At 38.7% G+C, this 16,521-nt stretch overlaps 1 protein-coding gene across 1 annotated transcript; it reads right to left on the bottom strand.

Moving 5' to 3' along the window:
- Positions 1 to 2,533: 2,533 nt before the first annotated feature.
- LOC141442940 (sorting nexin-7-like) lies at positions 2,534 to 15,564 on the bottom strand. The gene is given in 12 exon segments (XM_074108136.1): positions 2,534 to 4,825; positions 5,391 to 5,493; positions 5,769 to 5,811; positions 6,663 to 6,772; positions 6,774 to 6,869; positions 8,172 to 8,300; positions 8,853 to 8,941; positions 9,292 to 9,374; positions 10,102 to 10,243; positions 11,696 to 11,815; positions 12,805 to 12,940; positions 15,426 to 15,564. Coding segments are annotated over 11 exon segments (1,326 nt in total). The 5' UTR covers positions 12,937 to 12,940; positions 15,426 to 15,564; the 3' UTR covers positions 2,534 to 4,546.
- Between the last annotated feature and the right edge of the window lie 957 nt (positions 15,565 to 16,521).

Genomic DNA, 16,521 nt, shown 5'->3' with positions numbered 1-16,521 from the left:
AAAGACTTTTGACTTCAAATACTGCGGTAATTTGGATGAAAAGACACTGCGAAGCCTCCCGAACGCTGCTTAGCCGAGTCGGATTCGACGAGTGATCTCTTTCTCGAAGTTGGACCTACCTAACTGGACCGTTTGTCCTAGGTATACATACTCGTCAACAATTTCGAGCGCAGAGCCTCCGACTATTACGGGAGTTGGCACAACATGGACATTAGACATGACTTTTGTCTTGCCCATGTTCATTCTCAGGCCAACTCGGTCGGAACTTTGCTGAGGTCAGCGAGCATAGCACTGAGGTCCTCCATGGTCTACATGACTAGCCATGGTCTAGCCATGACTACAATATCGTCGGCGAATCGCAGGTGAGTGAAGTACTTGCCATTAATGTTGATGCCTCGTTCTTTCCAGTCCAAAACCTTAAAAGCATCCTCCAATGCAGCGGTGAACAGTTTCGGAGAGATCACATCTCCTTGTCTGACTCCCGCTGCAGAGGAATAGGCTTCGTGCTCTGGTCCTGTAGTCGGACGGACATAGTGGCGTTTTCGTACAGACACTTCAACACTTCGATATACCGGTAGTCAACTTGGCACGGCAAGTCTCGATCGAATCGAAGGCTTTCTCGTAGTCCACAAATGCAAGGCAAAGGGGAGGTTATACTCTTCGGTCTTCTGTATAACCTACCGCAACGCATGTATGTGGTCTACGGTACTATAGCCTTTTCGGAAGCCGGTTTGTTCTTGAAAGTAATGTAGTCTTTGTTATTAATTACAAGAGCGGTATGATAAGTTACTTAGACTTTTTTTGGCAATGAAGGCGTCTTTTTTTCAATTATTTCCATTGAGAGTACCTATGATTATTTTCAAAGTAGAAGTATACTAAATTTATTATCATTCCGCTATTGTAAATAAAAGATTTGTCCATTGTGCTCATTTTAAAAGACTGACTTTTGACTTGGTTCAAAAAGTATAGAAGAAGATTTATAGGTTTAGTATAAAAATGATCTCATGTTAGTGATACTTGTTTATCAGTCTTGATTGTCAGAAAATTGTTAATATTTTAAATTTTTTGTATTTTTTTCTCGACAGAAAATTTTAAAATAAGCTGAATGTAACAATTGTAAGTCTGTAGATTGTTTAAAGTGATTTTCTAATAAATATTTTTACATTTTGTATACTTTTGTTTGATTAAAAAACAAATAATCGGGAAACTACATATCTTTGGCAATGGCCAGTATACTAGACATTGAAACAATTGTCCTGTCCTCTGCCCAGTTGGCAACGTCCAGCATACTTGACATACGTTTTTCTGAAAACTATTGACATTTGATTTTTTTTACTATTTTTACCGTGTATATGACAACATAATTACCCCAAAAAACTATAATTCTAACCTTATTTCGATATTTTTATTCCTTGCCAAATTAAGGGTTAAGAAACTCGGTCACTGTTGTCTCTTGGATAACGGGACAGAATAACAAACGAGAAAATGTTGATCGACCCTATTGCTCATTTAAAGGTATAAGATATATTAATTAGATAATTATAATACGTAATAAAATGTATTATTTATCCAAAGAGCAACTGCAGAGAGCATAATTTACATCACTGACATGAGGCGACTACCTCATGGGACAGGGAACATGTTAATTCAAAACACTTTTAAAACTGCCATTTCAGGAACATCCATGGCTGTTTAGTTGCACAAGCAATTGGGATGTCCCAATTTTTGACAACATATAATAAATCGAAAACCATTTGGAGAAATAGGCTTTGTGAAGCGTTTTCAGAAATCAGATTTCAAAAATGTGATAAACTGAATTAAATAAACGAAATTTAAGTAATGACCCTCATTTGACCCCTGCAGTGTCTCGTCACAAAGGCAGTTATAAAGCAGGTCTACACTCTAAAGCAAATTGACAGTTTGAAATGTTCCTGTCCTGCTTTTAATAGCAAAGAGTGACAAAGATAGAACTTTAATCACATGATGCGCAACCGGCTTTAAACAGTTGTCATTTATCGTAATTTCCAATGTATTTTTGCAAATTAAATTATTAAATTACTACGTTAGAAGTAAATACAAAAGAATTTAAATATCAAATTTTAATAAAAAAATCTATTTACTATCACACCATTAAATAAACATAGGAATAATCGAAGCTAAAAGAAGAGAAATAAATAAAACTATTTGTCATGGTTCATTTAGGACCCTAAGCCGTGCTTGAATTATTGTCAAATTGCAATGCCACAGATTATGTTATGTACGACCTGAATTTTTCCAGGCAATGGAACGTGGCTGTCTCACTGTGACGTCATCCAGCGTATTTCGTAAATAATATATAAAATATTAAATACTCATTCAAATTCAAAATCAATGAAAATGGTATCTTAAAAATATCCTATTCTTTCCAAAAATAAAATAAAAACTATAGGTTATTTTTTTTGGTGCATCCCAATTAAATAAAGTTGTAAAATACCAAAATTAACAAATATTCAAAAATCTTTGGGTCCTATTTGGGCTTCAAATAAAAATAATCACCACTATAAAATCTTTACTGAGTTAATTTAAATAAATAACTAAACTAGTTCTGATATACAAATAATTATTGCGTTATTTACATTATACTAATAATTAAGTTCATACATCTTTTATTACAAAAAGATATTTTTGTTCTAATACTCGAAAGTATACCAGTGACACAATATACTATGTATACTAAAGTACAACGTATAGAATGAGATCCCCTCCCTTCCGCAGGTTGACTGTATTATGATTCGGAATCACCTTAAAAGTTATTCCAAACACTCCACAAACAAACGGCGTGGCTGAGCGGTCTGTTAGGACCATAAAGCGCAAGCCACACAAAGACGTGGGACGGAAAATCAGTTTTCATACTAAATGTAAAGAAACGACGCGATCCAAAGCAGACAGAGCCCGTCCGCGACGCCCCCCGTCCCACGTTTCTTCAAGGCGTCTTCCTACTACACCGTAACATGCCATGATCGTAATAGGAATGTGTCAGGAACGAAATGTCAAGCGCATAAAGGCTGACAAGAATTATAAAAAACCACGCCGTATTGCGGAAACCAATAGAACTAATTTCTTGCACTGGTAACACTAAATTCAAATGTCAGCTGTCAAAGTTTAACGTTGTTTGCGCGTGGTATTTTAACCCGTCGAACGCCCTGCGCGCCACAGTGGCGCGTATCTAAGTACTCGTGATTAGTCAATTTTTGTTACTAGTTTCGATCACCCTTTAACATAGGGTACTAGTCCAAAATTACCCAAAAAAGTCGTTATTTTGTGTATTTGTGCCTAAAGAATAATCTTTCTTTTTATGGATAACCATAGCCTTGGATGAAAAACAATTCACAATGTATAAAATGTTGGAAATATAGGATCATAAGCTTCCTTTACAGTGTCTCAAACGACTTAAGTGACATTGATTGATAGAGTATTTGTCAAATCTTATTTTATTAATTTGGTACTTCGCTTCCGCCTCTCTTCCCTTATGGACGCTGCTCGCTACCGTACGTGTGCCTTTAGACTGTGTTGATAAACCTATTTTCATCTCTAGTATATAAGTAATATTCATTGTGTACTATATGCTGAGACATTATACAGCGGTGAATATAAACGTGTGGAGTTTAATTTCAATCCAATCAAGAAATCCTGTTGGCAATAACTTCTTACATCTACTGCACCGATCCAGGCTCTAACATAAAAGTATTATTCATAGAAAAAGTCCGAGGGATTCTTCTTCTCTTTTAAAATATGGCTTTTCTGTCCTAATTAATAGGACAATTTCGCCAGTGTCAAGGTAAACTCTCTTTGAGAGGGACGTTGTACGGTAATTGTAGTTTTTGCAACTTGATAGTAAAATTCCAGAAACCATGTGGAGACCACTTGCGTATTAAAAAATGTTAGACACGAGAGCAATATATAATTTTGGGATCACTGTTCACTGTTAAGTTAATCGCCGCATAAAACATTATCAAAATTATACTTCAACTAGCCAAAGAAAAAGAAATAGCAAAATTAGATATTGCCTACATCCGCCATCTTCGAATGCTAAAACGAATTACCGTCCGAGGGATTATAAAATATTCCTTTAAATAACATCACCGACACCGCTGTCAATATGACTGATGTATCGTATAGTAAGTGTAGAGAATGTTGCAATATAAAACTTAGAAGTGCTGCCCTCGCGTCAGGTTCTTTATATTCCTGGTCAGCCTTTACATGACTTGCGACGGCGACGGTTGCTTAGCCAACGTGCTGGTGGGCAGTCTCATACTTTTCAATACAAAGAGTATATTTTCGCCTGACACGTTCATAGTATGACACGGTGTAATGGGTCTACATCATCGTTTACCATCAGGCGTGATTGTGGTCAATCGCTAGCCTGTTGATATATAAAAAAAAGTTCTCAGTATAAATATAAAAAAATTAAGACAAAAGCCTTTAAATCAAAAAATCGGAAAGCATCTCCGAAGTTGTCTCATTCACTCTATAACTCCTTAACAATATTAAAAAAGAGAGAATCATATCACGACAAATTGACCTCCGAGAAATCATGCAGTGGATCTGTCTGTTCCTCGTGCTCTGGCTTGTCTTTGGCATCATCAGAGTCATTACTGAAGTTCTCTATGTCTATATCGTCAAAATCCTTTTCAGTTTCTGTTGGAGTTACTGATCGACATTTGGAAGGGGACAGATTTTGGACGGCGGTCTTGGAGACAGTCTTGAATAGCTCTTCTAAGTTGGTCTCGGTTGATAGCTTGAGGGCATGCTCCCAACCTTGGAGGGTTTGGGAGTGGAGGGCTACCTGTTGGGATAAATTGATTAATTGTAACAAACTAAACAAGTTCTAAAGATTTAAAATTAACTAAAACAGTTACTTTGCTCACCCGCGAACTTACAATAGCTACGTATTATGTAAGAAATCGTCACTACTTTAGAAAAAACTCATAAAACTCGTACCTCAAAATAGATAATTTTTCCGAGTGAACTTTATGAACATTACGACAAGGTTCAATTTTGTTGACATATTGATTTTAGATACGAGATTTTTTTCAAAGTAGTGACGAAATGTGTGTTCTGTTCATGCAATTCCTCCACCTCCAATAAACAAGTGTACCTTTTCTTTTTCTCCAATTTTAGAATATCAAGAGCACAATCGATTCCAATAGTTTAAAAAAACGTCCTAAACAAAAACGTTAGTTTTGTGACGTTTCTAGTGTTCCGTACCCAAAAGGTAAAAAACGGAAATCCTATTACTAAGACTCCGCTGTCCATCCGTCCGTCCGTCCGTCACTAGGCTGTATCTCATGAACCGTGATAGTTACGCAGTTGAAATTTTGGCTCCGGAACCCTAAAAAGGTGTAGTGTACCTGTCTATCAGCGAGGTCGAGCAGCAAACTCCTGAACTCGGCGCGAGTCTTCGGTATCCAGTCGGACAGCTCCGAACGGATCGCCTCCGACGCCTGCTCCAACCTGAACAAACGCTCATGTTAGGCTGCGACTTCACTGTGGCGGAGACGAGCGGAGCGGAGGTGATGCGTAGGGAACGACCAATAATATTAGTTGAATCCACATCTCGTCTCCGCTTCATTATCATCAGACGTGTGAGGATTGGTCGATGCCTACACGGCTCCGCTCCGCTCGTCTCCGCCTCAGTGGAGCCGCAGACGCGCTCGTTAGACGTGCCAAATTTCAATCAACACACATGGCAATAAAATGTATCTAATAATATTTTTTATTGATTTTACCTATTGTGCAATTCATCTGAGTTGTTTCCGGCCACGAACGTTGCTGCAACAATAAAATAGAACACTTAGCAGCAGCGGAAGTGGGGGAAGGACAGGTATTTTTCGGTCTGGTAATAATCTGACTAAAATCGGACATTAATATTCGACTATCGTTCAGTAGTCCCTCAGTAGAGTACTGTTAAGTGTAGTATCATCTAGTTGAGTATTATTAAGTATAGTAGTCACCTAGTGGAGTATTATTAAATATAGTAGTCACTTAGTTGAGTAATCATTGTTAAGCATAGTAGTTACTCATTTCAGTATTGTTAAGTATAGTAGTCACCCAGTTGAGTATTGTTAGTCTAACAGTCACTGAGTTGATTACCGACATTATCGTTAAGTCAATTAATCGCTCGATTGAGTACCGTTATGTTAGTAGCCAATTTGAAACAATGAATCACCGTGCAGTGCCCCTCTGTCTGATCTAGTCGCGTTAACTCTATTAGTCATTCAGTTGAGTACTGTTATGTCTAGTAGTCACTCGGTTGAGTTTTGTTAAGTCCATTAGTCGTTCGATTGAGTACCGTTAAGTTTAGTCAATTTGAGACGACAAGTCACCGTGCAACGCATCCCGCTGCCTTATTTTACCGCGCTGCGCGGCGCAGTACACGCGGTGGTGAGGTTTAAGTCTAAGTATAGTCACTCGATTGAGTGCCGTTAATTTTAGTAGCCAATTCGAGCCACCAATGAGTTACCGTGCAGTGCCTCACTTTCTGATTATATCGCTTTAAATCTATTAGTCATTCAGTTGAGTATTGTTAAGTCTAGTAGTCACTCAGTCGAGTATTGTTAAGTGTACAGTAGTCGCTCAGTTGAGTATTGTTAGTAAATTATAATGTCGTGGTCACCGCTCACCGTGCAGCGCGTCCCTCAGCCGTATCTTGTCGCGCTGCGCGGCGCAGTACTGCGCGAGCAGCGGCAGGCGCGCGCGGTGCGCGAGGTCGGCCCCCCCCGCCGCCCCGCCGCCCCCCCGCCGCGCCCCCGCCCGCGCCGCACGCCGCCGCCGCCGCCGCCACCGCGCCGCGCTCGCGCACCGACCACGCGTCGCACGCGCGCTTCAAACTGACACAACCACATATTATATAACACAACCGAAACTGTCCTAACCGATTGAGACGACTAGTGCAGACTTTTTGCAGGTTGTACGACCTTGTGCAAGGTCCGCCCGGATTGCTACCACCATCTTGCTCGCTAATCCTGCCGTGAAACAGCAGTGCTTGCGGCGTGGAGAGTAAAACAGCCGGTGAAATTACTGGCACTTGAGGTATCCCATCTTAGGCCTCTAGGTTGGCAACGCATCTGCAATCCCCCTGGTGTCGCAGGTGTCTATGGGTGGTGGTGATCTCATATCATCAGGAGACCCACTTGCTCGTTTGCCATCCAGTTGAATAAAAAAAAATGTAGTATTAAAACGGGAGCGCCAAAGTTCGCATACTCTTCGCTAGTCATACCGTAATTTTTGTCCGTATCATAGTTTGTCATAATTTTTTTCCCGCTGGAACCTTACATGTTTTCTGAAATTTTTAAATGGTCATTCTATACCAAACAGTAGGTTAGGTTTATTTTATAACAATTGTGAACAATTATTGGATTCAGAAAAAAAAAGTGTTATGACAAACGATCGTTCTAACATTCCATTCGGACTTCCAATAAGTATGCGAGCCGATATGGACCCTTTTCAAACGAAAGCCAAAGTAAGTAAATACTAAGTATAAGATTATGTAAGGTTTTCTTATTTTTTTTTAGTTGTAATTATTTTTTCTTGTCATGCCGAATTTTAGCGAATAATTTTATTGCTTCTTTTCAAAGTGATAAAAGAAGCACGCACCCTTGTAGTCCCACCCAAAAGATGCCATCCACAGCCGCACCAGATGTCTAAACACACTTTAGACCTCCGATATTAAAATGAAACAAAATAAATACCCAAATAAACGAATTTATCCTAAAACTAACACACACTTGTCTTGTATCGCAGTAGCCTTGATCGTTCTAACATACCGTTCTGCCAGCCCATTTCTTTGTGGAGTATTTCTAGTAAAAATATCTAATATATTCATATCAAATCGAGTAAACCGTTGCCTGCGAGAAAAGCTGCACTGGCGAAAGACAAATGGAGGGTCTTTTGCACGCTTAACTATTACAAATTGAGATACGGTACCCTAGTTTGTTACAAAAGGTCTCACCGGAAGACCAGCGCTAACTACACCCCAGGAGTCCACGTTTATGCTGAGACAGGATCATTTCGTGCACACGTATAGGATTTTATATTACTTTGTATTTCACCCTTTTTGTATAATTTTTATGTTATAGTTATAACTTATGTGTCAAATAAACCTTTTTTCATTTAATTTCATAAAGACTTACCCAACTAGCTCTGTGCCCAGCGCGTTAGATCCCTTATACAGTTTGGTGGTGAGAGCGCAGAGCGAAGTCAGTTTCTGTTCCAACGACTGCAGATAATCACCGGCCGAGGTGAACTCAGGATCCTTCACCCTGAAGCAACAGTAATAACATTAAAGGTGATTGTGACTGAGTCAGACGTTATACTCGTATTGCAGATAATCTGTTGAGTTTGTAATCTATTAAGAGGTAAAGGGAATTTGTTGTGTTGAAAGTCTAGTTGTGATTGGGAATCTGTTGAGAGGTAAAGGGAATCTGTTTTTTTATCAAATAGCTGGAAAACCAGCAATCGAGCATACGGCTTATTTGATGGTAAGTGATCACCGCCGCCCACGGACACCTACAGCATTATTAGGAATATGTTAGGATTGTGTTGTGTTGAGAATCTATTGAGTTGGGAATATGATGAGATGGGAATATGATGAGTTGGTAATTATGTTGAGTTGAGAATATAACGAGTTGGGAGTATGATGAGTTGGTAATTATGTTGAGATGGGAATATAACGAGTTGGGAATATGACGAGTTGGGAATCTGTTGACTTAGGAACCGGTAGAGTTGAGAATCCATAGAGTTGAGAATCTGTTCAGTTGGGAATCTGTTAGAAAAATCTTTAGGATTCGGATTTTTTTACAGTATTCACTTACCGTGCTCCGTTAGCAGGCTTTGCCTCGCCGCCGCTGTACAGCGAGCTCAGACCCCAAAGGTTTAAAGCGCTGTTCTCATTCTTGAATACCTGGTAACAATATGTTGGCTTCAGCTTGTAATGCGATAGCTCGTAATAACAATAGTCTCTAAAATAAGGGACACGTATTTTTTTTAACTGCCCAAACTCAACCTATTTGGAGAAATTGTCCTCCCTCTAACTTCTGTATAGTTTTGTTAAAGCAAATTGCTAGTTAATTACTGGCTTGATTATATGTTGGAGAACATTGCGTTGCCAGGCCTTCCATTAGGTGGAGCGACGCGAGAACTGCGGGCAACCGGTGGATGCAAGTGGCGAGTTGTCGTTCTAAGAGGGACAGTTGGCGTGTTCCGGCTGATGATACTGCTAAATTTTAATTAATTATTGGCTGCTTAACTTACTTTGTCCAATTCTTCATCGGGTGTTGTTAAAAATAATCTGAAATCTTCGCTGTGGGTCAGAATTGGATGTTTGGCGACTCGATCTGTAGAAAAAAATATGACTCAAAAACATTTAAAATTAGACCAGCACTGTGTAAATACAATACAATACAATACAAAGACTCTTTATTGTACACCAGACATAGTAAGCGATACAGAAAACAAATAAATTAAATTAATTAATTTTTATTAATTTTATTATTTTTTTTTTATTAATTTTGTAAATTGTAGGTTTAAGCGTTAAAATAAAAATAAATAAATATCACGCCATGACACTCGACACCAATTGACCTAGTCCCAAACCAAACTAAGCCACTTGTGTTATGGGTATTAGACAACCGGTCTATTACCGGCCTCGTAAGGTCCAGCTGCCAGCCCCGTACGGTCTATTACCGGCCTCGTAAGGTCCAGCTGCCAGCCCCGTAAGGTCCAGCTGCCAGCCCCGTACGGTCCAGTGCCGGCCCCGTACGGTCCAGTGTCGGCCCCGTACGGTCCAGTGCCGGCTCCGTACTGTACAGTGCCGGCCTCGTACGTACGGTTCAGTGACGGCCACATATGGCCCACTGCCGGCTCAGTACTGTACAATGCCGGCCTCGTAAGGTCCAGTGCCGGCCCCGTACGGTCCAGTGCCGGCTCCGTACTGTACAGTGCCGGCCTCGTACGTACGGTTCAGTGACGGCCACATATGGCCCACTGCCGGCTCAGTACTGTACAATGCCGGCCTCGTACGGTCCAGTGCCGGCCCCGTAAGGTGCAGTACCGGCCACTCACCGAGGAAGCAGTCAAGCGCGAGCGCGCGCACCAGCACGAAGCCGGGCTCGTAGCGGTCGAGCTGCTGTCGCGCCGAGTGCAGCGGCGGCAGCGGCGGCAGCGCCAGCCAGCCGTGCGCCAGCGACAGACGCTTGTGGAGCACCTGGCAAAAGACCTCGCCTCAAAACACTACATCAGGGGTCACCAAATGGCGGACCTTAAGTAAACTCACTTGTATTACTGAGACGTAGTTTAATAAAATGTATCCCGCGCTTTAACGCGGTATTTGACTATTTTGTATATGTTTTATAAATTAAAAATTCACAATGCCTGTTATCGAATAGGGAAACAATTTTTAAGCTACCTTTACAAATAACAAAGTTATAAAGGTTTGAAATTCAAGATTAGAAAAAGAAAGACATACTGGCATGTGACGTCACACGCCAGTACCGCCATACTTGTTGCATAGAGAAAAGCGTTTGAGAAAGAGACAGGTATACAGATTTTTAAAAAAAAAACCAATTTTCAACCGATTTAAATTTTCTCTTCGCTAAACACTGTCGGTACATCTATATTTTCATAATAATATTAAGAATTTAAGATATGGCAAATCCAGGAGTTGTCAAATACCGTATTGAGCATGGAGTCTGCTGTTGAGCTTTAAAGTGTGCAGTTCTTACTTTCTTTCTATACCTAATTATGTTGTAAAACAAGAATTGCAAAAGAAAAGAAAGAAAAAACATTTATTCGTGACAATTACACAAAAATGTAAGATCTTCCTGTACTGCATTCTGTTAAATAAATACTTTTGACTTTGACTTTGAAAAAAAAAATAGAAAAAAACTAAAAAACAAGTATCAGTCACGAATTAGTCCCAAATGAGCATCATGCCGCCCGTGTCCGTGCGAACGGCGCTGGTCTTTCTTTGGAACCATCAGGAGTGCATACATTTTACAAAAATAAACAAAGAAGCCGACATACTAATTAAATCAAATTCCTATTCCCTTTTCTAATCGACATTTATTTGTAAACATGTGGTTAAATCATGCTTGACATGAGATTAATAGTACTTTATGCAACTGTATCGTAATAGGGGTCCTTAAAACACGAGTGTGGGTTTCAGTCACATGAGTGTTTTAAGGCCTAATTACGTACAGTTGCATACAATATTTTATCTATATCCATATATTAAATCCTCTAACATGTGTTCCGGAAACTTTAAGAATGACCTGCATTAACTCTTACTAGGTAGTATGTCTGCCCCACGAACTGCGCCCGCGACGACCTGCTGCTGCACGTGGTGATGACCATTACGATACAGCCGTGTTCATAATAGAATCCAATGTCGTAATGCTGGTCATTACCTATGATTTTTGAACGCATAATTGACGATTTACTATATGGGTGTAGATAAAATTGTGTAAGGTTTCAGTTGTGATGTAGTGTGTGGTTATCGCACGCGTATTTTCAATACGGCTCTCTATTAAAGTAGTAGTCGCACCTGTCAGCGTGGTGAAATAGGGTCCGGTTAGTGAAAAACGTATTCTTCGCACATCTTTGGTAGAAATGCAGCCTTAGACTATTGAGTATGGAGTCTCCGTTTGTCTAGTCTCACCTTGAAGTGGTTGTAGCGCCGTCGGACGCGCGGCGGCGAGGGCCAGCGTGCGCACACGCACCGAACCCTATACGTCACAAATGTCTCAAGTGTCGACAGTTGCTTCATTGGCGCATCTACCTGGTGACAAATTAAAACAATAGTAGATTGATTTATAGAATCAGGCGTTACTTTGCGGAGGTCCATATCAATGAACTAAAAGAATTTCCTTGCTCACCCGCGACCTTACGATAGCTAAGCTTATGCAAAATATGCGTGTTCATGCAGTTTCTCCACCTCCATACTGTAAGAACACACACAAATCACACAAACCCATCTAACACCACCACCACACTACACCGACGCGTTTGGAACTCAACCAGAGCTCATCTTCAGAGTGACACAACCATACACCATGCTACCAGTTGTTGTGTGTGGTGTTGTGTGTCTAACAACTGGTAGCATGGTGTACGGTTGTGTCACTCACTCTGAAGATGAGCTCTGGTTGAGTTCGAAATGCGTCAGTGTAGTGTGGTGGGGGTGATAGATAGGTTTGTGTGATTTGTGTGTGTTCTTACAGTGTGGAGGTGGAGGAACTGCATGAACACGCATATTTTGCATAAGCTTAGCTATCGTAAGGTCGGGGTGAGCAAGGAAATTCTTTTAGTTCGTTTAATAGTAGATTGTACAACAAGAGCATAAAACGAGCCATTTAATAGAGCCTGCAGCAGCAGGTCGTCGCGGGCGCAGCTCGTGGGGCAGACATACCTACCTAGTTCTCGTTATTGCAGGTCATTCTCAATGGTTCGCGCAACACATGATAGAGGATTTAATATATGGATATAGATAAAAAATTGTATGCAACTGTACGTAATTAGGCCTTAAAACACTCATGTGACCCTATTATGCAACTCGGCAACGCCTCGTTTCATAAACCCACACTCGTGTTTTAAGGACCCCTATTATGATACAGTTGCATAAAATACTATTATTATGTTTTGGTCAGAGAATAAAGGCTTTTATTATTATTATTAATGGAGGATTTACTAAATGGGTGTAGATAAATATATTTTCTCTCCCATAGTCCATCACACAAGCATCTGTGTACAAACACTGATTATATCCAATACCTTGACAGCAATATCATATCCATGCTCCATGATGAGCGGGGAGTCTTGCGTCTCTGTGACACTGGGGGCCTCCGAGTCCTCGGTGGGGTCATCATTAAGGTCCAGCACCGCAGAACTGCTCTCGGATGCCATGATACTGAAATTATTAATAACTTTGGTTTAGGGTCAATCAACTTTTTAGTGTAGCCTCTTGCCATGGTAATGTCTCCTGAGCTACCTATTAAAAGTATCATTTTAAGGGGTACAAATCCGCTCAAAGTTAGGAGTTGTGGAAGTAGGGATTAAATGCATGCATCGGCTGTAAGCTACCTGTGCATTATAAACATATTCATATTCATTTATTTGCATTAAGTGTGGATTACAATGGTCTTAATCTAAGGGTTAATTAGCACACACTTAGCCAGTTCCAGCATGCAAATATTAGTGTTGGGTATTAGATTTCTAAAATATTATTATTAAATTAAGATTGTTTTTTTTTGGAATCTTTTTGTATTTTTTATTTCAATTCCAAATTTTTGTTACTTTTACGGTCATCCCGTAAAACATATATCGAAAATACAAACTGAAATGTAGATGCACAGAAAAACCAGAAAAATAAGACCAGCGCTGGGAATCGAACCCAGGTCCTCGGCATTCCGTGCCGTGTGCTATACCGCTACACCACCGCTGGACAACGATACAGACACGAATTTCTCCTATGCACCTCATATCACTGCTTGTGTTGTTTCTTATTTAGCCACTTAAGCAAGAAAAAAGAAGCAAGCAAGAAAGGAAGAGTAGAGATAAACAGAGAGGTTAGTCTGAAAAAAATCATGTTATGCCTAATGAATAACAACCTCTCTGCGAATTGTATACAAACTATGATACAATTTTATCTTAACTCATTCAAGTACAATTCAATTACCCCTACTTTAGCTTTACTACCAAGCCTTATAAGATAATAATAAAAATAACATTAAAAATTACATGCAGTAATAGTAGTTGACGTGATTTTCATAACAAAATACATAATTAATATTTTTCTATATTTGGAACAGTCAAGCTACGGCGTCTTTCTTTAAATATCCATTTCAACGAACTACCGATCTTTCTACGTCGGTAATTGTAATAGGCGCGAGTAGGGTCTTAAGAACAGGTCCATATCTTAATTATTGATCTTATTCATTTATATAAATATTATGTTTTCATGTTTTTTTTTCAATTAATTATTCGATAGGCAGAAACCTACCACAGTGCATTCTGTTTTTTATGCCAATACCTACTCTTTGGCTAATGTCAAACATTCCCGCACCGAAAACCCCAATGTACGATTACAAAGCAATAATTTAAGTAGGCACAATAATCCATTAGGTCAATACTTTGGTGTCATAGCTCAAATAATCCTTAACAGAGTAAAAAGACATAATAATAATGATAATAATAATAGTTTTAAGCAGTTCTTTCATGGCTGATCTCTAAAGCATGCTAATAGTAAATTGCAAACATTTTTTTAACAAAATCCCTGATGTCTCCTGAGCCAAACAAACACCTAAACTAGGTAAACAGCAAAAAAAACACTAGTGTTTACTGGTCAGAATTTGGAAAAAAACGAAGTTTCTATTGTGACCCCTCTTTTGTCCTCCCCTAAATCCGGCCCTGTAAAAGCTAATTTTAATACCTGATAATGTAGTATATTCCTATTATTACTTTTTTAATTTTAATTTTAACTAAGCCTATTATTACTTGGTGAAAGTTTTATTATTATGAATTAATTGTAACCCAAGTAAAGACTATGTTGTGTAAAATACTTTGCATTGTTTTGCCAATTATTAAAAAAACACCTAAATAATACAACCACCAAATTCAGAATCTCTTTGTTTCCAAGTAAATAAAAAACTACTAACTTCATTCATCTTCCATATGTACCTGTATGGTCACAAACATAACTTAAGGACCATAATTTTATGGTAGTTTACTTAGTGCAAATAAAACGAAGAGATACTTTTTTCTAATGGATTTCGGTTTTAATGTGTGATCCAGGCATTTTTGCCAAGTCAACATAAATACATCAAAACACTATTTTTTTACTATATACATATGTATAGGACAAACATTAAGAGGTTATATGTTAATTACTTAATTACGCGTTAACTAATTCGATTTATACATGTTAAATAATCACCAATACAACAAAAAAAATACAAAGATAGATAGATTAATGTAAAGCAAAAAACAAAGAAATCATTGACATACTTTGTTCTATTTATTACAAAAATAGTTTGTAGCCAGTTAAAGTTGTCAAATAACAATTAAATCCGCCGGTTTTACTAATTAATTACATTAATTTGACACAACTTTCAAAACCATCGAATGATCGGCGACTTCAGGATATCGTTTGTTATTTTTTATATTGAACACCGACCTAACTATAATATTCGAGCCTTTAGTAGATAAAATAGGGGCGTTAACTTTATTTTAACTATCGTATGACTTCTTGATAACGCTGTGTGCATAAAAAACACACATTTTGCCCTACTTTAGGTACGGGTCGATAATACGTTGCAAATTATTTTTCGCACTACATTTTCAATTTTGTCACAACTACACACAATCAATGTTAATAACTGTTTATTTATATTTACCTGTTATCACTGTAAATATTGTTATCTTAAAAGAAAGCTGATTTTAAAACAATAATAGGTGGACAAAGTATCAATCAAGTGATGACAGGAAACTCACGTTCCGTTATAACAATATTAACAATTATAACATTGCTGCGTGCGGTTGCCGTCATTTTGGATCGATATTTAGCGAAGCACCTGAGCGTAAATAGAAACGTAAATAAAACGCCTATTCACTCACAAACGCGATTTTTCTGGTGTGCGAACAACGAACTGTGAGTGAACTTATGAAAACTTTCACTTATTTATTTGTAAAACTTAAATTTTATAGTACCAAAATTATCGCTATACCGCTTATTAATTCCTTTAAATATAAAAGGTTTTCAAGAGACTGAAATATTTTCTTGAGAATTAATGTGAAAATGAAAAAAATTAGCAAGTTGCTTTAGAAGCTCGTAACAACTCTCAATGCGTCATAAAATACTGTAAGTAGTGATAAATAATGAAAAAATGTGGAAAAAACTCACTAACGTATATGTAATACCTTTTTTTTTCTACACCTAAAGAAATGGTTGGAGTCTAGTTCTAAAATAGCCACTGCAACTTATTTCTTCACCTTTGCTTGCTCCGCTGTTGTGAGTTTATTGGTATTAGGGTATGCGCGCACGAGCAACTTTTGTCTCCGCGACTATTTTGTCTCTCACATCAAGTCTATGGGTAAGTATGCGAATGCGCACACGTAGCGATGCGACTACCTATAGACTTGATGTGAGAGACAAAATAGTCGCTGATACAAAAGTTGCTCGTGCGCGCATATAATATAAACGCAGCCTTTAATTAAACCCTATCCTCAACTTACTGCGTCATTTTTTTGCATTTGATGGATTGATTAGACTTGATTATCTCACTAATATAATAAACGCGAAGGTTTGTAAGTGTGTTTGTTTGTTTGTTACTTCATCACGTCTAAACCGCTGAACAGATTTAGAATAAATTCAGTATACGGATAGTTTGAGTCCCGGGGAAGGACATAGGATGGTTTTTATCCCGGGGAATTGCATAATTCCCGCGGGATAGTGAAAACCGAAATTTACGCGAACGGAGTCGCGGGTAACGG

Source organism: Choristoneura fumiferana, chromosome 26 (assembly GCF_025370935.1).
Source record: "Choristoneura fumiferana chromosome 26, NRCan_CFum_1, whole genome shotgun sequence".
NCBI lineage: Eukaryota > Metazoa > Arthropoda > Insecta > Lepidoptera > Tortricidae > Choristoneura > Choristoneura fumiferana.
This window is presented reverse-complemented; position numbering and strand designations above follow the sequence as displayed.